The 19,566-nt window shown below is 53.6% G+C and overlaps 3 protein-coding genes and 1 long non-coding RNA gene across 7 annotated transcripts in view; 2 read left to right on the top strand and 2 right to left on the bottom strand.

Moving 5' to 3' along the window:
• Adamts13 (ADAM metallopeptidase with thrombospondin type 1 motif 13) overlaps positions 1 to 633 on the top strand; it is a 36,635-nt gene extending 36,002 nt beyond the window's left edge. For both annotated transcript variants that reach the window (XM_032902996.1, XM_032902995.1), the window contains exon 29: positions 442 to 633. In XM_032902996.1, coding sequence (XP_032758887.1) covers positions 442 to 633 — 192 coding nt within the window. The remainder of the gene's footprint in view (positions 1 to 441) is intronic.
• Positions 137 to 1,081, bottom strand: LOC116901248. Its single transcript, XR_004387967.1, has 2 exons — positions 1,021 to 1,081; positions 137 to 352 (listed from the first exon to the last, which is right to left on the bottom strand). It is a non-coding gene; the product is annotated as an uncharacterized LOC116901248 (long non-coding RNA).
• On the top strand, positions 447 to 13,832 carry Cacfd1 (calcium channel flower domain containing 1). 2 transcript variants are annotated; one of them, XM_032903001.1, is made up of 6 exons: positions 1,112 to 1,288; positions 4,333 to 4,405; positions 5,459 to 5,584; positions 8,301 to 8,408; positions 8,835 to 8,926; positions 13,736 to 13,832. In XM_032903001.1, exons 1-5 carry the CDS (start codon positions 1,171 to 1,173, stop codon positions 8,923 to 8,925), a joined length of 516 nt encoding a protein of 171 aa, XP_032758892.1. In that variant the 5' UTR covers positions 1,112 to 1,170; the 3' UTR covers position 8,926; positions 13,736 to 13,832. The 2 variants fall into 2 exon arrangements, with proteins under 2 accessions (XP_032758891.1, XP_032758892.1); XM_032903000.1 differs by lacking the exon at positions 13,736 to 13,832 and having other exon boundaries at positions 447 to 1,288; positions 8,835 to 10,662.
• Slc2a6 (solute carrier family 2 member 6) lies at positions 10,926 to 17,535 on the bottom strand. 2 transcript variants are annotated; one of them, XM_032902998.1, is made up of 10 exons: positions 17,371 to 17,535; positions 16,682 to 16,844; positions 15,460 to 15,666; positions 14,822 to 14,921; positions 14,185 to 14,393; positions 13,776 to 13,928; positions 13,120 to 13,228; positions 12,604 to 12,783; positions 12,233 to 12,378; positions 10,926 to 11,618 (listed from the first exon to the last, which is right to left on the bottom strand). In XM_032902998.1, the coding sequence occupies exons 1-10, from the start codon at positions 17,457 to 17,459 to the stop codon at positions 11,463 to 11,465; spliced, it is 1,512 nt and encodes a 503-aa protein (XP_032758889.1). In that variant the 5' UTR covers positions 17,460 to 17,535; the 3' UTR covers positions 10,926 to 11,462. The 2 variants fall into 2 exon arrangements, with proteins under 2 accessions (XP_032758889.1, XP_032758890.1); XM_032902999.1 differs by having other exon boundaries at positions 13,776 to 13,844.
• Positions 17,536 to 19,566: the final 2,031 nt, after the last annotated feature.

Below are 19,566 nucleotides of genomic sequence, written 5' to 3'. Positions count from 1 at the left end.
TTTAGCTTATTTTTTTTATCCAAAACTTCAAAATTATTTGAAGGAATGGGAAGGAGGGTTTCCTCCACTCACTAACAAGTGCTCCTGGCTCTACTGCAAGAAGGAAGAGAGAAGGCCTTGTCTGGCAGTAGACGCATCATGTTCATGCCTGGTGTTTTTGTACTGTTTGTTTCATTTGGTTTTCAGAAGAGCATATGTAGGGTTGAGATTTTGTATGCTCCATCAGACCACCTCAGATTTAGTCTTGAGCAGAATCCCTGCTCTTTCACCTGGCTGTGTGTTCTGGGTTAGGGGCCCAAAATCTCTGAGCTTCAGTTTCCTGGGTAGAACAGAGTGTCCCATGTGCGGGTTCCTGTGAGGAAACAAACATGTTTCTGAGTAGCCAGGAATTTACAAATAATGATCACTCACGGCCTGTCCTGGCTACCTGCTTCTCCACAGATCAGGGATATCCACGGTCTGAAGACTACAACATTTTGGGGGCAGCAGGTGCTCTACTGGGAGTCCGAAGGCAGTGAGGCTGAACTGGAGTTTAGCCATGGCTTCCTAGAGGCGCATGCCAGTTTCCAGGGCCAGTATTGGACCATCCCGCCGAGGACACCGGAACAGGTCAACAGCGTGGCTCTGTCCTAGATTTCTCTCCAACGGCCAGCTGGAAAGAGAGGCAGCCCTACTCCGGAAAGGGTGACCATCCCTGGACTATGCAACTCTAGCCTCTTGAGAGGTTCTAATGCCTGCCAGCCGAAGGGAACCGCTTTTAGTGACCTTTTCCAGGTGCAGAAGGGCGGGGACTGGTAGGTGGAGATCAGAAAAGCAGTCCCAGTCCTCAGGGCTAATAAAGGATACAGGAAACCAGACTGGAGTTTTCCTCCCATAACTTGCTGCCCACAGCAAGCCTGGCTTGAAAGCTTATTTTACTGAAAGGCGGGGTTCCCTGGAGGTCTGAACAGACCCTTTGCCACTTCTAGATGACCTCTTCCAATCTTGGGAAGAGAAAAGACCAGTCCAGACCCAGCGAACCTGTAAACACGCCCCTTCTACGCCATTTCTCCCCGCCCCCGGCTATGGCCTGCGGGTCCGCCCCTATGCTAATCACCGCCTCTCCCACAAGGCCGCGCGCGGGTGGACACGTCCCTTTGTGCGCGCCCGGGGCTGCGCGCAGCGTTCAGCATGAGCGGCTCGGTCGCCGCCGGAGCGGCCGCCGGCCCAGCCCCGCCGGCGCAAGAGGAGGGCATGACATGGTGGTACCGGTGGCTGTGCCGCCTGGCGGGAGTGCTAGGGGCAGTGTGTGAGTATCGCGTCCGGGGAGCGGGCGTCCCCGGGGTTGCCATGGCTCCCGACCTCAGGCCTGCAGTCCGCCGCCTCGAAGGCTACAGCCAAGCTGTTCTGGCCTTGGCCAGAGGTGATGTGACTCACAGAGAATGAGCGTCTGCCCCTTCCCGGCCCCACCTCGGCCTGGTGATGCTCACCTGGGCTGCGGTGGGACTGACAGATTCCCAGTCTTTGGACAAAACTTGTTCATAAATGGGGGGGCTGGGAAGTTTGCTTGAGGGTCAGATGGTGCCAGGAGGAGGGTGGCGCCTCAGGGTGGCTGGGCAGTGGGCAGAGAGGCAGCTTCTCCTCGGGTTTTTACTGTCTACACTCTCCTAATGCTTCTCGCCAGCCCGGTATCCACCACACCAGCAAGCTTTCTCTGCTCAAGCTCCAAAAGAATAAACGAGGAAGGCAGGTCCGCCTCTTAAGTACAGCTGTGTTGCTGGCCTTCCAAACAAAACCTTTGAACCTAATGTGTTTGCTAAATCCTATGTATCCCTTTCATTTCATTGTAAATTCCTAGAAGCCCGGGTGAGTGCTGATCTCAGGAAAGGAAGGTCCAGGACGCCATTGCCTATCTGGTACCGGAGCAGGGACTGTGTGGGTAGGGGCAGACCCATCTATTGTCCTGCCTGGAGTATCTTGGAGCCCCTTCTGTCCAGATGATCTTGCTGGTCAGATGGATAGGGTAGGGTTAGGTATGAGCTGCCCTGACAGGGCAGCTCCAGAGGGAGTCTGCCAAGGTTGATCAAACCCGCTCCAGTGCAGTTAGCTATTTCAATGTGGTATTAAGGGGTGCAGAAACAAGGAAGATCCTGACCGTGACCTATAGGCGGCTACCCTCCCTCCATCTCGATGATTCAATCAGTGACCCTGGTGACTTCTAGATTAGATTGACTCTGGAAATCCCACCCAGTCCTGTGCTTCCTAACATGGGTGTCTGTGCTACTCTAGAAGGCCTCCCAACCCTCCCGCTGGGACAAGCCATTGGTGAAACCTTAGGGGAGACCTGTGGCAATAACTTCAGTTTTCTCCTGAACCTGCAGATGGGGAGGGGGGGTGCATCAAGGTTTTGAACAATGGCATATCACAGGAAGGAAGGAAAATGTGTATTTTCTTTAAAAACTCAATAGGGGTTTGACAGGAGCTGTGGCCTATCCTCTCTTGGAATGAAGGCTATTCTAAGGGGTTTGCTTACTTATTGGAGGGATTTATTCTGGTCCCAAAGGCCTCTGTAGACAGCAGCTCTGAGGAAGAAAGGGTTGTATAGTGACATCTCCCTTACGTGGAAGACACGAGCATTAGTTCCCCAAGTGGATAGATGGATTGAGTCCTTGGTTGTCAAAGGACTCCTGTTTGTCCCGGTTGTGACCTGGTCTTCCCAAAGCTGGCTCTGCTGAACAGCACAGTGGAGCAGCGCTGCAGGTGGGATGCTGATGACAGGACTGCAGGCCCCTCAGGTGAGACCCGGCCTAGATCCACACAGGCAGAAGGTGGATGGCCCCTCACTTCTGTGGCCCTGGGAGCGTTGCCGCTGTCACACTGTCACGCGTGGATGAGTGCTGCTTTGAGTTCTCTACTAGAGAAGACTTTGTGACAGAAGCTGTACCACTCAGAAGAGTAGGTCCTTGGGTCCATTCTCCTGCATCAGCTTCCATTTGCATAGTGTAACATGGGAATGTGGAAAATGGTGGAATTCCAGGCCCAGTGGAGGGATCAGGTGACTTAGGCCTGCTGCAAGTTTAATAAGTTGGTGCTAATTGCAGCCTCAGAGGGCCAGCACTCTGCCCTCCCTTAGCTTGCCTCCTGCCAGGCTGGGCAGCTCCCAGGAGTGTCCTCAGAGGCTCGCAGAGTTCCTGCTGAGGGACTTCCTGGTGAAGCCTGGACGGCTGCGGCAGACTGTAACCCCAAGGTACAGTCAGAGGGGAGGAGCCTCACTGGAGTCCCACCCTGGAGAGCAGTCACATTCTGGAGAGGAGCACACATCCCGTCCCCTCACGGTGTGTTGCTGTTCTTGTGGTATTGGGACATAGCCTGCCTATGTGTAGGAGAGAAAAATGAGCTTAGAAAACTCACATACTCAGGGTCACGTGGCTGATGTTTTCGATGTGGGATTGTCATTTGATCTTACCTGGTGTACCGTGAGAGGGGCATCCCTGTCCTGACCCAAGTTCAGGGTGTGGCCAGACAGTGTGACATGCTCAGTAATCCCAGCCTCCAGGAGGCCGAGGGAGCAAGACAGTGTTTGAGGTCAGCTTGAGCTATAGAGCAGGAGGACTCTGTCTCAAAGGAAAACAAAACAAAACACCCTTACCAAGGGAGCATAAAAAACAGAATAACCCCAAATAAAACTGAGTGTCGTTTTCCAAGTCAGAACACTACCTAGTGGATGCCGGTAGGCAGCCTTGCTAAGGCTCTCAGTGAAGTCGGGACAGGCCTGACTTTGTTTTTTTTTTTTTTTTTTTTTTTTCGAGTTGGGGACCGAGCCCAGGGCCTTGCGCTTGCTAGGCAAGCACTCTACCACTGAGCTAAATCCCCAACCCCGACTTTTTTTTTTTTTAAGATTTATTTATTTTATATATGTGAACACACTGTCTTCAGACACACCAGAAGAGGGCATTGGAACCCGTCATAGTGGTTGTGACCCACGTAAGTGGCTCCTGGAAATTGAACTCAGGCCTCTGGAAGAACAGTCAGTGCTCCTAACCTCTGACCCATCTCTCCGGCCTTCCCCCAGCCCCCAGGCCTGAGTCCTTGAGAGGGTTTGATAATGACCTGGAACTAAGGGCCGGCCCATCGGAGCTTAGGTTTGAGAAGGGTGTGGCCTCTATATCCCCAGGTACGAGAGTAGCTAGACTTGAGCTTCGGATGTAGACTTAGGTGATGGTGGTTGCTGAGGGAAGCCCTAAGGCTGAGCATCTAAAGGGAGCCCCGTGTGTTCTCAGTGTCTGCCCCGACATCCTTGTGCAAGCTCTGCCGTGCTCTGCTAACTCCTGCCCATTGTCTTTTGTTTTGAAGCCTGTGCCATCTCTGGACTCTTCAACTGCGTCACGATCCACCCTCTGAACATCGCAGCTGGGGTGTGGATGATGTGAGTAGCTTCGGATGTCCTGCCTCGGTGGGGTTCGAGGCATGGGGTGCAGGTCTCATCCCGCTTCCCGCTCCAAGGTTTCCTGAGAGCTGCTTGAGCCTTTATTGGGGACAAGGACACCAGACACAGTCGCAGCGTCTACTCAGCCAGACACTGTAGACTCCTGGTCTACTACAATGGGCCCTTCTCTGTGGGAGCTTCAGGGCCATGGTGTGTAAGGTCAGAATTGAGGGTTTATGACAGAGAGGAGGGTAGGCAGCTGTGAGGCCATTAGCAGGGCTAGAGGTAGGGGGCAGATGCAGGTGGAACTGGTGGCTATAGCATCCCCAGGGAGCCCCTTTTCACCCTCCTCCTGGGCAGCTAGGTCGCAGGGAAAGGGGTGACAGAGTGAGGGCTGTTCAGGTGCATGGGGGGCACTGCACAGTAGCATTTGCTAGTGCTCACCTGTGGGAGCAAAGGCCGTTAGCACCAGCAGCTTACGTGCTTCCAGCAACTGGGCGGGGCTAAAGGCTCCCAGCATGAGCATCCCACTACCCTGCCTCTCTGTCTCCCTGACCCACATGCTCCCATCTCAGGCCATGGGTAGTCCTCAGTGGCTCAGTGGCCCAGCCAGCCCTTGCATTTCTGCTGGGGGCAGCCTGCCCTTGATGTCAGTGTTAGTGACTATGGAGACGGTTCTAACAACGGGCGGTGTGGCTAAGTTCTGTGGGCGAATGTGCTGCTGGCTCAAGATTATGGAGGCAAGGATCTTAGTTCTTCATTTCACTTTTGGAACAATAACGAGATCAGGCTCTTCCACCGGGATGCTTGGGTGGTTAGGATGCTGGGGCAGCCGTGGGGCAGGGCGGGGCGGGGCGGGGCGGGGCGGGGTGGGGCGGGGCGGGGCGGGGCGGGTTGTGGAACTGCTTGGCGGAAACCGGTACCCTGTAGTATCCGGGTGTTTATGGAGTTCAGGGCCTCTGAGATGGCAGTGTTCCTTGAGCCACTGGCATGAGGGCTATTGCAGCTCCTGGTTGTAAACTATCATTGTCCTTTCTACCTTCGCCCCTGCAGCATGAACGCCTTCATCCTGTTGCTGTGTGAGGCCCCCTTCTGCTGCCAGTTTGTGGAGTTTGCAAACACAGTAGCTGAGAAGGTTGACCGGCTGCGCTCCTGGCAGAAGGCCATCTTCTACTGCGGGTGAGGGGCTGTTGGGCGGGGCCTATGGCCTGGTTCCCAAACTCCTGCTGATTAAAACAGGTGTTGGTGAGGTAGGTGGGGCAGGAGCGGCTAGAGATGCCCTTTCTTCTGCAGAAGCTTTTATTTGAAAGCCGTGGACACAACCACTGGCCCATCCAATAACAAGTACTAACGAATGGGACCCGGTATCTGCCTTTGGGAGCTCAGATGGCAGCTATGGCCACACAAGTGTTCTAAGATCTGTTGTGGGAGAGCAGGGGAGCAGCTGGGGTTGGTGTGTAGGCAGTGTGAAGCCTTGGGAGGAGTGCGGCCAACCAGAGGTCCGGATGTGAGCCTGCAGAACAGTGAGCACCGTTTCCCTCTAAGTACACACTTCTCCTTCCGGTTCTGACGAGTGCAGCGGCCAGACGGCAGCACTTCCGAGATAAATTCAGTACCTCTAAAGAAGGGCTTTTCCATGAGAACCCAGCTAGGCAGCAACACTCATAATTACCGTGTTGTCTTTAAGATCAGGTTAGCCTCTGGATTAGTGGAGGCTCAGGGGCTTCTGCAGTGAAGAACTCAGAATGAGTGTGTGCTCACTGGCAGTTTTCTGATGTGTCTAGATCTCAGGGGATCATAGGGTCACAAAATTCTAATCAGTGTAGCATGGCGTGTGTGTGTACCCACACGTGCACGCACACATGCATATGTACATGCATGCATACATACATGTATGTGTGCATGTGTGTGGAAAATACTAATGTGGACATCAGGTATTTTCCTCAGTCGCTTTCTACTTGATTTTAAAGACAGGGTCTCTCACTGAACCAGAGCACACATATTTGACTTCTGAGCCAGTGAGCTCTAGGAATCCACCTGATTCCACCTCACCAGCCCCAACGTACCTGGGTCTGAATGGGGATCCTGACAGGCCCTGGTGCACGTGCAGCAGGCACTTTGCCAGCTAAGCCATCCCCCACCCCTTCCTTGTCTTTTCTTTTCCCTCTGTATTAGAGATGGTCTTATTCTGGAGACCTAGCTGGCCTTGAACGCACAGAGATCCATCTGTCTCTGCCTCCTGAGTGCTGGGATTAAAGGCGTGCGCCACCACGCCTGGCTGTCTTTGGGTTTTTAAGATGTGTTGTCATGATGCTGACAATAATGTATGTTTACCAAAAGTCATTTGTAAAGTAAACAATGGCTGCTCCAGACCTCGCTGCCTACCCATCTATCGGCATGTGTCCTGCAGTCTGTGCAGACACTTTTGAAGCTCATCTTTGACATGCTTATAACTGTTATACCTAAGTTTGTACCTGCGCTTTTGACTTGCCGCGGTATCAACATTTTCAGCACTGTCACAGAAATGATGACATTCCTCTTCCTGTTAAGTGCATTATTCAGCTGGACATCCTGGCTTTGTCTTAGTTTGTCAGCTGGTGTCAGTCAAGTCTGGGGAACATCCTTTGGCCAAGCCACTCCTTAGGAGATGTTTCCAGGTGTGGAATCACCTAACTAAAGGTTACGATCGTTCAAAAGACCTTAACATCCGTGACTCAGCTGCTTTCCTGAGAGGCCATCTGGGCATCCCTCCCCTCCCCACGCAGTGCCCAGTGCCACCTTCATATGTCTGAGAAGTACAATTCCCTCCTATGTAAGGGCTTCTGGCTTCTGGCCCACTCCCTAGAGAGCTTTAATGTACGACTTTGCAGTTTTCAGTATTAAAGACCTCGCATTCCTTTGTTTCGTTTTCCACTCTGATTTTCCAGCCGGTCACTTGCCTTTAATGTTAACGGTTTTCCTCCTGTGGTCTTTTGCCTCGTGATTTCTATTATTTTGTTTTAGGGGATCCTCAACTTGGTTTCCCTTTTGATAAACAAATATCATGTGGAAAACAGGGTAGCACACTTCACCTACCAAACACGGCTGTCGCTAAACTTCACCGTGCTTGAAGCTTTGATGTGGGCCATGGTGACCTGGTATGATATCTTATAAGGTGACCCATAAAGCTTGGGTGACAGAACTCTAGTCAGTGTCTGCTGAGGACCACAATCGCAACCATCCAAGTCAAGGACCCCCTGCGCTTGGAAGCATTCTGCTACACAGACATCTACACCTGAAATCCAAGGAGTGCAGTTGGCTCTGAGTGTCATCCTCCTGCCCAGTGAGCCTCCTCTCCAGAAATGACTGGACTGAGGGCTGATCTGCAAGCTCCATCATCTTCCTGGGTCAGCGTTTCCACAATTCACCTCATGTTGGAAAAATACCATCCCTCCGGATTGAGCTGCAGAGGTCCTTAGCGCTGAATGAAGCCACCACTAGGTGGCGCCAGGCTGCTACTGAAGCCCCTCAGTTGCACTGGGACCAGTGTTCCTTGGGGTATGGGGGTCGGGGGTTGTGGAGGCACAGCTGGCCCAGGGTTGCTGTACTGATGAGCGTGTTTGTTCAGTGCTCGGGATATGGGTGTAGGGTAAGTGGCCATCAGCCCTCACCCTGATGACAGGATCTCAGGCTTGACCCAGTGGAGTGGAGCTTTGACAAGCTAACTTGGTCACAGGGCTGTACAGCTGGACCATACCCCAGACCCTCTGGGCCCAGCCTCTCTGTTTTAATGGTCATTTACCCAGCTCTTTGCTATTTAACTCTGTGTGGGTCACAGATCTTGCCACAAGACCTGATACAGTTTTGGACTGTCCCCAGAAAAGGTGGGATTTTAGGGATGTCTGTTTTCTCCTAGGATGGCCATCGTCCCCATCGTCATGAGCCTGACCCTGACTACACTGCTGGGCAACGCCATCGCCTTCGCCACCGGGGTGCTGTACGGACTGTCTGCCCTGGGCAAAAAGTGCGTCTACAGCCCAGTCCCGGGGTGGGGCCTCCTCTGCTGCCCCTGCTCCCCCACCTGAAGAGGGAAAGGTCTGAGTGGGACCCTTTGTCTAGTTGTTATGCAGTGGCCACAAGTGAGTTCTCTGTGCTCAGGAACAGAGGCAAGAGATGAGGGACAGCCTCGGTGGGCCCTCTTGACTGGCTTGCACTCAGTGAGGTGTGCAGCAGACACTGCAGCCGACTGCCACCTCTTCCCTTCAGCTCAGTCAGTGCCAGGCAACACGCGCCCCTCAGAGGCTCCTCAGAGTAGCAAAGCTCTGCCTCCCCTTTGACAATGGCCCCTGGGGAGCACAGTCCTGGGGGAATCTGGTTAGGTCTGGGATGCAGCCTGGGGGTTGGAGGTGGGAGGGCGAGGCCTACAGAACACCTGCTTCTCTCTCTGCAGGGGAGATGCCATTTCTTATGCTCGGATCCAGCAGCAGAGGCAGCAGGCGGATGAGGAGAAGCTGGCTGAGACATTCGAGGGGGAACTGTGAGGTGAGGCAGGGCGGCCTGTCCTCGTTGCCTACTGCCACTGGGCTCTGTGAACTTGTAGAAGGCTGAGTGTCAGCTCTGCTGAACATCCTGGGACAGGAGTACCTGCAAGTCTCCATGCCTCCAGTCTGCCTGTGCCTACCCTGTTCTGTGGACCTCCTGAGCCTGGAGCTCCTGCCCCACTAGTACTGAAGGCCTGGGCTGCGGGATATGGATGGGGTGAACTCACTCCTGTCAGCCTGTGGTGCAGATGCTGTGCTGGTGACCCTTCCCAGGCCTAAGAGCAGCGTCCCCTGAACACATCAGTCCTCACGAGAGGCTTCACCCAGGCTTCAGCCACTTCAGGTTTCATCCTTTTTAGGTCTAAGGATGCAGGTAGTTAGGGCTTTAATTCTGCTCCATGAACCTATCCTTGGAGCAGAGGAAGAGTACAGCAGTGTCTTGAGGTCACCAGGAGCAGGAGAGATGGCTGGTCATTTGAGAATCCACAGCGCTCCCAGGATGCAGCTTCCTGGCCAGAAGAGCATCCTTGGCAGCGGCCAGAGGGCTGCTGGAAGTTCCCTAGTGCTCAGTGCTAGGAAGTGTGTGTGCGTGTCTGTCTACGGGGTGATGTGTGGGCATGTGTACTGCTGCTAGCCTGCACTGAGAACCTCCTCGTCGGGGATGGCAGATTCCTTACTAGTGGGCTTAACCTCAGGTATTCTTCCCAACCTGCCCCTGGCAGCCTGTAGCCTTTGAAGAGCTGGGCAGAGACCAGACCAACCTCTCACACAGAGCTGGCCCCTTCTCAGGTACCAGACCACAGAGATAAGTCTGCATGACTAGGGCAAGGAGAGCTGCTCTGCTGGGACACGGCTCCAGGGACATGCTCTGGCTTGTCCCCTAACCTTCCTCTGCACTGCTACCTTCCCACTGTCCTGTGACATTGGATTAGTGGCTGATTAGGTGGGTCCTTGGCCGCGCTTGGCCGCCTGGCTGAAGGGGATGTGTAAGGTGCTGAGCCCGCCTTCCTCCTGCACTAGGCCTTGTCCATGGTACCCCGCCCTGGAGTTGTCAAGTTTCTAGGGGGATCTCTAGCTCATCAGTGCCTGAGGCCAGGAGGAGTGGACATTCTATTTGGGACAGCAGCAGTTCTCCAGAGAACCTGGCCAAGCTGGACCCTAGACTGGCAGAAATGTCCTAGTGTAGCTGGCTTAGGAGGACCTGTGCCTTCACGGTTCATCAGAGGCGATTTTCCTTGAGCCAGGGATGGGTTTCAAGGACTCTGTGTATGTGTCGGGGCCTGTGCTCACGGTGAGACCTGTCTACCTCCCAGGAGGAGAAAAGGCCCCACCTGCTCCTCTGGTTACTTGGATGGGCATGAGACGGGGCTAGTTCTGCCCAGGCCTCCTGCCTCTGGCAGTAGAACTCAAAGGCTACATGTAGAGTAAGATTGTACCTCACTGGGGAAATGCATTTTGTGCTGGACAGGCATTGGGTGAGGTGTAAAGGTAGAAGCCCCCAGACATAGAGCAGTGTGGGCGGTCAGTCACTTCTGTCCTGAGGCTCTTGGCAGGTCCACGGCACAGTGACTCTGGAGCCTGCTGCTTTGCCTCTGAGCATGGGCACTGTCCAGCCCAGCCCAGGCCTCATTCTTGTCTGTGTCTGGGGTCTTCCTGTGGCTCCTCTTGCCACCCACCCTGGTTTGTTTGTCGACTGGATTACATTTTGGAGTAAAGCAAATCTGTAGTTGGTATGCACAGTCTGCCTGTCACCTTCCGTCTCCAGTGCCTGTGACTGCAGGGAGATCCTGTCCATGCTAGCTGGGCCTAGCCTCTCCTGAGCCTGCTCACAGGGTCTCAGAGTAGCCTAGGCATAGAGGGCAAACTGGCACTTAAGCCCACAGTGGCTGCTGCTTTCTCTGCACTGTGGTAATGTCCAGAGTGCCCTGGCAGTCCAGGCTGAGTTGGGGTAACCTGGCTGCTGGGGTAGGGAGCCTCTCCCTGGAACACATCCCACTCCCTTTCCTCCCAGAGGCTGTAGGCCCAGCTCCTTTATTTTGAAAAACAGTGAACAGTCTGTAGACTAGAGGTATCCAAGGTTGGACTGGGTCCAGTGCTCCCCAAGGTACCCAGACCCTTGAGGGTACAGGACCCTGCCCTCCCCCTGGCCAGTTGATCAGAAGGAAGTGACAATGTCCTTGTACAATGCCACTTTGCCACCTCCATCCCTGTTTTCTGTCCTCAACATGGCCCTACATGGGAAGTGTTCCTTGTAGGAATGAGGAACTAGACCGGAAGTCCCAACAGCATTGTTCTTGGGTACAGCCTTTGCTCAGTCTGGGCAGGGCTGCCTGCCCCCCTGCAGATCTCAGCTGAGGTATTACAGCACTGCGGGCTGCCTGCGGGGGCCCACCAGCCCACAGTTGGTGAACTGCCTGTCGGAGGTGGAAGTGTGCAGTGGCTGAGGCAGGGGTGCTGCTGCTCCCGGCTGCAGGTGTGAGCCTGGCCAGTGCACAGTCCTGGCCACATGGTTTGGCCCCTTACAGGCAAGCCCCTGGCTAGGGCCTGAAGGACATCCTGCGAGTGTGGAAGAAGGCCTCGATCTGCTCCAGCGAGCGGCCCCTGGTCTCAGGCACACAGCAGCCTGTGAAGAGCAGGCTGAGCAGGCAGATGGCCGAGAAGAAGAAGAAAGGCACCTGGAGGCCGAAGGCATTCTGCAGTAGGGAGTTGGGGAAGGAGTTACTGAGCAGACATGGCCTCCACCAGAGCTTTATGGGCAGCCCATGAGGCCTTCATGTGACCACTGCCCTGCTCAGAAACCTCCCAGCCTCCCTCCTCTTCCTAAGCTGCCCCTCAGCCATCCTGCCTGGAGTTTCAGGCTGCCTGGTGGGCACCATGTTGCGTCAGCCTCCTCTCAACCTTGACCATTGAATGGGCAGGGCAGGTTCTGGCTTGTGCTGACCCATCTGGACTTCCCCGGGGGGAGTCTGGAGCTAGCTAGCATCCAGGTCTTTCCAGGGCTTGCAGGATTGCAGGGCTGGGAGCAAGGTATATTTAGAAGGGACCTCACACCATGCTACTGTCAGGAAGTAGGGTTACACTGGAGAGGCCTAGCATCCAGTAAATCAAGAGACCATGCAGACCATGCAGCTGAGCAGGGTACCATGGGCAGAGCTGTATTCTTGAGCAGGGAGGTAACCTGACTCCAAACAGCCCCAGCCCTTGGCCAGCCTTAGCCCCTAACAGGCCCATGCTCCTCTCCAGGGACTGCTGAGGGAAGACTGCTAACAGAGAAACCTAGCTGGGAGTCCTGGGGCCAAGTACTCACCACTGCCAGCAGGAAGTACTTAGTGAGGATGAAGGCTGTGAGCCAGCTGACCAGCACGCAGAGCCCTGAGGCCACACCACGGGCACGCAGGGGCAGAACCTCAGACATGAGGAGCCAGGTGATGGGCCCCCAGCCCATGGCATAGCCTGGTCAGAAGAGAGGGGCAGTTGGGCTCAGGTTTCCCCCTTGCCTGCATCTCACGATCCTGGGCTGCCTGTCCCCCTGCGGATCTCAGCTGAGGTATTGCATGATGTGACCGAGTTGCTAGAGGGCCCTATTCTCCAACTCCCCAACTCCTTGGGCAACCCAGAACGGTAATAGAACCTTTGTGGTCCCCATCCCAGGTCTCCCCATCATTGTGGTGCTCCTACCCATAATGAAGAGCATGGTGGCCAGCAGGGGTATCAGGGTGAGATAGTTGAAGGCCGCGGCTGGGGGCTGCTCCGTGCCCCCAAGCATCTCGATCTCCACAGTGCTGTTGGGGGTCAGAGTCCTTGGCACAAGCTGGACATACAGCCCCAACGTCAGGTTGGCGACAAACATAATGGATGCTGTGGACACATGGGCACCTCAGGACCAGATTCCCCCAAGCTTGAGGTCCTTCCTTTCCAAGCCCCACAGCACCTCTTGCTAGGTGGCAAGGCTGGCTTACAAAAGGGTCAGCCCTCCACCCTCAGCACAGAAGGGCAAGCTCAGGGCCTCATACCACACCCTTGAGTTGGGTGGCTGGGCTCCTTTGCTCTTGGAGCACGAGCGGACCTGTGTGTAGCAGCTGCCATTTGCTAGGTCCTGGACCGTATCTAGGGAGACTTGGCTATGGCCCAGAGATTGCCGTGGACACAGTGGCTATAGGAGTAAGAGGCAGACATTACAGTGGAGACACTCACCTGACACATAGAGCAGGACTTTCCGGCCGGCCAGGTCCATGGTGACAGCGGCAATCAGCACAGACAGGAGCCTCACAGCACCAACTATAGCTGCATCCTGCTGGGAGGGCTGTGGGGCAGGGGACTGGGCTGAGAGACCTGGCCTGGTGTCCTACACCCTACCCTGACCCTAATGCACTAAGGACATTCAGCCCTAAGTCCAGGGTCACTGCTCCCCCCTTTGGGTATGAGCTATCCTAGCTATTGATCCCTAGGTACTTTTTCTGTGCCCCAACCTTTATTTGGTTTCCAAGCAGGGGCTTATCTACTATGTCTACTGCTGGCCATAGTGGGCACAGACCCTGGTCAGACAGTAATGGTAGATCTGAGTCGTTCTCATCTTCACACCTCACTGCTGGGAGAACCGAGCTCCTAGGGACCACACAGACCCACTTGGGATCTGAGTCTGGGGCCAAGGTCCCAAGACCTCCATATTCTAGCAAAGTGCCTTCTTTTGTTACTCTGTATATTTTAAAGCAGTAAGCTTCACTTAAGAAGAATGCAATTGAGGCAGGTCGTGAATGAGAGGCATCTAGGTCTCAGCCACCTAACTTCCTGCCTGCACTCTTCTCAACAGCCTAGGGACTCTGGGCAGTGCTGGCCGCCTGGGTTCTCACCAGCACCACGGACGTGCTGTCGAAGATGGTCTGTAGGTACACAAGGATGGGAGTGATGCCTGTCAGCTGCTGCAGAAAACGCATCAGCACTGCAATGAGAATAGGCCGGTACACGCGGGGCTCCCGGGCCTCCGCCCACGACACTCGGCTACTCTGGAACACAAAGCGTCTGTTGAGGGCTATGCCAGGCTCTCCAGCCCTGGCCACCCTGTCTTGGCACCCGCGGGTCGAGGAGAGACCTCCTTCTTCCCTCATCCAAGAGAGGCCCAACCACCGGAGGCTGCATGGGCTCTGCATGCTAGCAGGACCCTCTCCTTTGAGGAAGGCACAGAGAGGCCTGGTGGATGTCCAGGGCTACCCAGAGCTTCCTGGGTTGGGGCCCGACCAGGCAGTACCACACGTGCTTCACCTGTCTCCGCACGTTGTCCTGGATCTGCTCAAACTCCCAGTGGACCTCAGAGTCCGCCCGCAGCCAGATCAGCGCCTGCAGTGCTTCCTCATCCCGGCTCTTAGACAGTAGGAAGCGAGGCGAGTTGGGCATGAAGCTAAGCAGCAGGATCATGACCAGAACAGGCCCCTCCCCGGCCACGGCAAGCCATCGCCAAGGCAGCAGAAGACCTGGTGAGAGAGGCTTCGGTGAGCAGATGGGCCCTCTGTCGCTCTCCCAGCCTAGCTTCCCGACTGCCCAAGTCCCTGTAGGAGGGGCAATGCGGGACTTTAAGAATTGCCTGGACCCTGGTACTAAAGTGAGATCCTTACACGGTCTCAGTATAGTGGGAGAATAGTGGGAAGGCGGGACCTGGGTGTCTCACCCCACCACCCAGGCAGGCAAACTCCTGTATGGGCTCCCCCCATGAACTAACAGGACACCCCTGTGCTGTGGGGAGGTGGTCCGTCCTAAGCTGCTGCAGAAGGATAGGCCTCAATGCTCAAGAGACACGGTGCCTACTGGGGCTAGGAAGCCAGGCGTCCTGTTTATCACTGCTGGGTTTCTTCAGAACCCCCCATCTCAGAACCTGAATGCTCAAGCACAGGATAGTACTTGCCAAGGGCATAGAGAGACAGGGATCCAAACACGGCCATGAGCTGCGGCGTGGCCCCCAGGGCCCCGCGAACACCCGGGGGTGCAATCTCAGACACGTACACCTGTAAGGCACAGGCCCCAACATGGGAGTTTAGTGGGAGGGACTTAGGAGCCTGGAGAAGCTGGCAGGGGTCTTGTTGTGACCAAAGCTCTGACCTTCCCTAGCAAAAGAAGTATGTAAAAGCACCCACTTTGGTGCTTTGGATGGGGGCGGGGACCCAAACAAGCCCAGGGTCTTCAGAGTTGGGGCTGAGCAGGTGTCTGTATTTACCCTGCTGACTTCTTTTCCCTTTGGACTTGCCAGAGGATAGGTGTGTGTATGGAGGGCTGCATGAGGTAAGCAGTTGTGGTGGGGCTGGGCAGGAACTTCCCCTCACATCCCTGTGCAATGCAAATTTTCTTCAGTTGAGCAACGCATCGAACTGAGGTTAAAACGCAAGAGTAGGAAGTTTTTGAGTGACAGTGATGTCAGCTGCTTTGGTGGAGGGAGCTGAGATTCTATGGGCAATCTTGGGGACCCCACACACACTCATGGAACAAAGGCTCAGAGGCAGGGGTAGCCCAGAACAGCGCCAAGGCAGTGGGGACATCTGGCCTTACCGGGATGCAGGCAGCAGTGAGTCCCCCGGCAAAGCCTGTCAGCATCCTCCCCAGCAGAAGCATCCAGAGGCCATGGGCACCAGCCATGAGTGCATAGCCAATGGCCGAGGGGACAGCGGAAAACATGATGCTGAGCTTCCGACCCAAGAGGTCATTGAGTAGCATAGCACTGAGGCCCCCAGCGGCGGCACCCAGGGTGAACACGGACTGCAGGGGTACAAGAAGACACAATGGCCTTAAGCGCTCTCACCTCTACCAGAGTCTAGAGAAAGTTCCACCAGAGCTAGCCCAGAAGCCAGGCATTCATTGCTAGAGTCCCCCGTGGGCAGAGGTGTATGGCAGCCTGTGGACAACTGGATGTAAAGGTGCCATGGCTACTATTCTCCTCCAGAGGGGCAGTGGGGCCGCCTGTCAACAGTGGCTTTGTCCAGGAGTGTCCAATATTCTTTTGGGCCCAAGCAGGCCTCGAGAACATGATCATCCCCCCTTTAGCCTCCCAAGTCTGGAGGTTAAAGTCGATCTCTGTGGCTCGCGCACTACCAAAGAGAGCCCTGTGACCTGAAGGCCTGGGACTTTTAAGATTTGGGAGTCCCTGGAGTTGCTGAGGAACGAAGAATTTGCCTGGAGTCTGCCACTCACAAGCAGAGGGACCAGGGCAAACAGCACGGCCTCTTAAGCCTCTGCTCCTTAGCTGTGTTATGAGGGGAACACAGTTGATCTCAGGGATGAAACTATTTCACCAAGTGCCTGGAATGCGCTCAGCGTAGGCTGTGTGTACCCTGCACGTGCTCACCCCATTTTAAATGCTCAGGAGACCCTAAATCTTTCCAGCCTTGTTGTCAAGCCGCAGTTCTAACTCAGGGTCTACTGACGTTCTAATATCAAAGTCTTGGGCCCCTGGGTTCTTCTCTGTTCAGCCACACTCTGTTCTTGTCTATAGGGTACCTTGCGTCCCCGCTAGCACCTGCTGTGCCTGTCTCCAGGCACCCAGGAGGATGTCGGCTCTGCTGCAGCAGCCTGGCTGTCGTATGGGGTTGGAAAATGTCCCCTCAGCCCCTCCCCACATCTCTGCAGGATGTCACTTCCTCATGGGTCTTGGCATCACCACTAGCAGACAGGAGTGTGTGTTAGGGAGGGGTACCAGCACTCTAAGGGAGGTTCCAAGGCTGAGTAGGTCCATTCTCCCTCCACTCCCCCATCTGATGTAGAGAACAGGCCTCACCCCAAACCAGGATGCCTGGATTTTGTCCAGGCGTAGTGCTGGGTCAGAAGAGCGCTTCAGCGCAGGGATGACTGGAGATGTGTAGACCAGGGCATACCCAAAGCTGAAATTGCCCAGCACGGCAGCGAAGGTGGCCAGGAACACCCTTCTGTTTTGCAAGGCCCTGGTGGGAAATGGTGTGTAACCAAAGGACCAAGGTCAAGTCCTTTAAATGGATCCTGGTTTCCCAGATTGCTGCCTTCCCTGAGCCCATGGCCATTCAGCTCAGCAGACAGCCGGGAGAGGCCTGGGTCCAGGGCTGGTCAAATTGTAACCTTCTTCGGGCCTGAGCAGCTCTGGGAAATTCCCAGGCTGTCAACTGGGACTGGGCCCCTTTTTCTCCAGAAAAAAATAAAACTGTGAATTTTGCCTCCTGTTATGATGCTCAAAGCTTGTTCTGTGATCTTAGGCAAGACCCTTGTCCTCTCCCTATCTGTGACAGGTGGGGACCCCACCCAGTATTCCTTTGGAGGCTCTCTTCTCTATGGTGGTCCAGTTCTTTAAATAGATGGGACTTGGGAGCATGCGGTAAGAGTCAGATGACTCTTGGTGGCCACTCACCAGAAGTCAGTAGCGGGCGCGAGATAATGTGCCGTCTGCGGGAGATAAGGCCATCCCACCCTCCTACCCCCACACCCTGAGACTCTCACCCGGCCCGTGCCTTCTCTTCAGGCGACGCGGGCGCCTCGGGGAAGGTGTCATAGTCCAGTCCCTCGGCTCTTAGCAGGGGCTCCTGCATGGCCAGCGCAGATGGTCAGATACAGCTGGACTCCACCGCAGCGCTAAAGCATCCGCCCGAGCTCCTTGAGCGGCAGGCGAAGCTCCGCCCTACAGACCTGATTGGCTGCAGGGCGGTCCTGCGGAGCAGTGCTGTCCAATGAGACAGTCGCATGCCTCGGATGCAGGGTGGGGCGAGACCATCGCTTGCGCCCTGAAGCCCTGGAGTCTGCAGGGGAAATCCGCTCCTAGGGCAGGACCCGCGGCGGGCCCGCCCGACACCTGTCTCAGTGGCCTGTGCCAAGGCCGCTTAGCCCCATTTCGCCAGGCTAAGAGCGTGTCTGGGTCCGGCTTTACGGAGGAGAAACCCAGAGAGCCCGAAGCTTGCCAAGGTTACACAGCAGATTATTATTTTTTTTAATTGTCTTGCTTGGCCCTATTCTGTGCCCTCTCCTGTCACATAAATGTCACTTCTACATCTGCCACCCCACTTCTTGCATAGTTGACCCTAGTGAATCACTACTTTGGGTGTGTGCAGTAAGAAGAGAAAGTCAATTAGGAGTGGAGACAATTAGGGGCAACTCCAGCAGGTGCCCTGGGGTGTCTCACCCCATAGCTGTGGACGGAACCCAAGGCTTCTCTTTGCTAGCAAGCAATCTATCTCTGAGCTACATTGCCTGGTTGTCCAAATAGCTTGCACTGTTCAAAATCATTCCAGTAATGGTATGAAAATGACAAAGTAAAGAAAAACCGAAACGGAAACTTCTCTGGAAGCCCATTCTAGAAGGTTGAAAAAAAAAAAAAGCCACAGCCAAGATGCCTATCTGTGTCTTTGGACTTTTTCAGTCATAGGAGTGGACTCACTTCCTGTTCACATTTATAAACTGACCCGTTGTCACCAGGCTATTAAAACAGTAAAGGGCGTTTTAGAAGTCTCAGTTCCCCTTTACTACAGAGTGGAACACTTCTACAGAGGACAGTAGAGACCAGAAAACTGTCCAAATCCCCCAGTCCACCTTGGCTGGACTTCTTTCCTTCCTGTGTCTGCCTTGCCTGTCGTTACTTAGTGGGGAGGTGAACTTTCTACGGTGTTCAACTTCACATCCAAGCTGAAGAATGTGTGTGTGTGTGTGTGTGTGTGTGCATATGTGTGTATGTATATGTATGTGTGTATGAGTATGTATGTATGTATGTGTGTGTATATGTGTGTGTGTGTGTGTGTATGTATGTATGTATGTATGTATGTATGTGTGTCTATGTGTGTGTATGTATATGTGGGTATGTATGTGTGTGTTGTGTATGTATGCATATGTGTATGTATGTGTATATGCGTGTATGTGTGTTTGTGTTTATATGTATGTATATGTGTGTATGTATGTGTGTATTTGTGTGTATGTGTGCATATGTGTATGTATATGTGCATATGTGTGTATGTATGTATGTGTGTATGTGTGTATGCGTGTATGTATATGTGTATGCATGTATGTGTGCATATGTGTATATGTGTGTATGTATATGTGCATATGTGCATATGTGCATATGTATGTGTATATGTGTGTATGTGTATGTATGTGTGTATATGTGTGTGTATGTATATGTGTGTATATATGTGCATATGTGTGTATGTGTGTATGTATATGTGTGTATGTATGTGTGCATATGTGTATATGTGTGTATGTATATGTGCATATGTGCATATGTATGTGTATATGTGTGTATGTGTATGTATGTGTGTATATGTATGTGTGTATGTATATGTACATATGTGTGTATATGTATGTGTATATATATGTGTGTATGTATGTGTGTATATGTGTGTATGTGTGTGTGTATATGTGTATGTGTGTATGTGTATGTATGTGTGTATATGTATGTGTGTATGTATATGTACATATGTGTGTATATGTATATGTATATATATATGCGTGTATGTATGTGTGTATATGTGTGTATATTTTTGTGTGTATGTGTGTATGTGTGTATGTATATGTGGGTATGTATGTATGCATATATGTGTATGTATGTGTATATGTGTATACATGTATGTATGTATGTGTGCATGTGTGTATACATGTATGTATGTATGTGTGTATGTGTATGTATATGTGGTATGTATGCATGTTGTGTAT

This window comes from Rattus rattus, chromosome 5 (genome assembly GCF_011064425.1).
Source record: "Rattus rattus isolate New Zealand chromosome 5, Rrattus_CSIRO_v1, whole genome shotgun sequence".
Taxonomy (NCBI): domain Eukaryota; kingdom Metazoa; phylum Chordata; class Mammalia; order Rodentia; family Muridae; genus Rattus; species Rattus rattus.
Note: the sequence above shows the minus strand (reverse complement) of the source record. Positions and strands in the feature narration are given on the sequence as shown.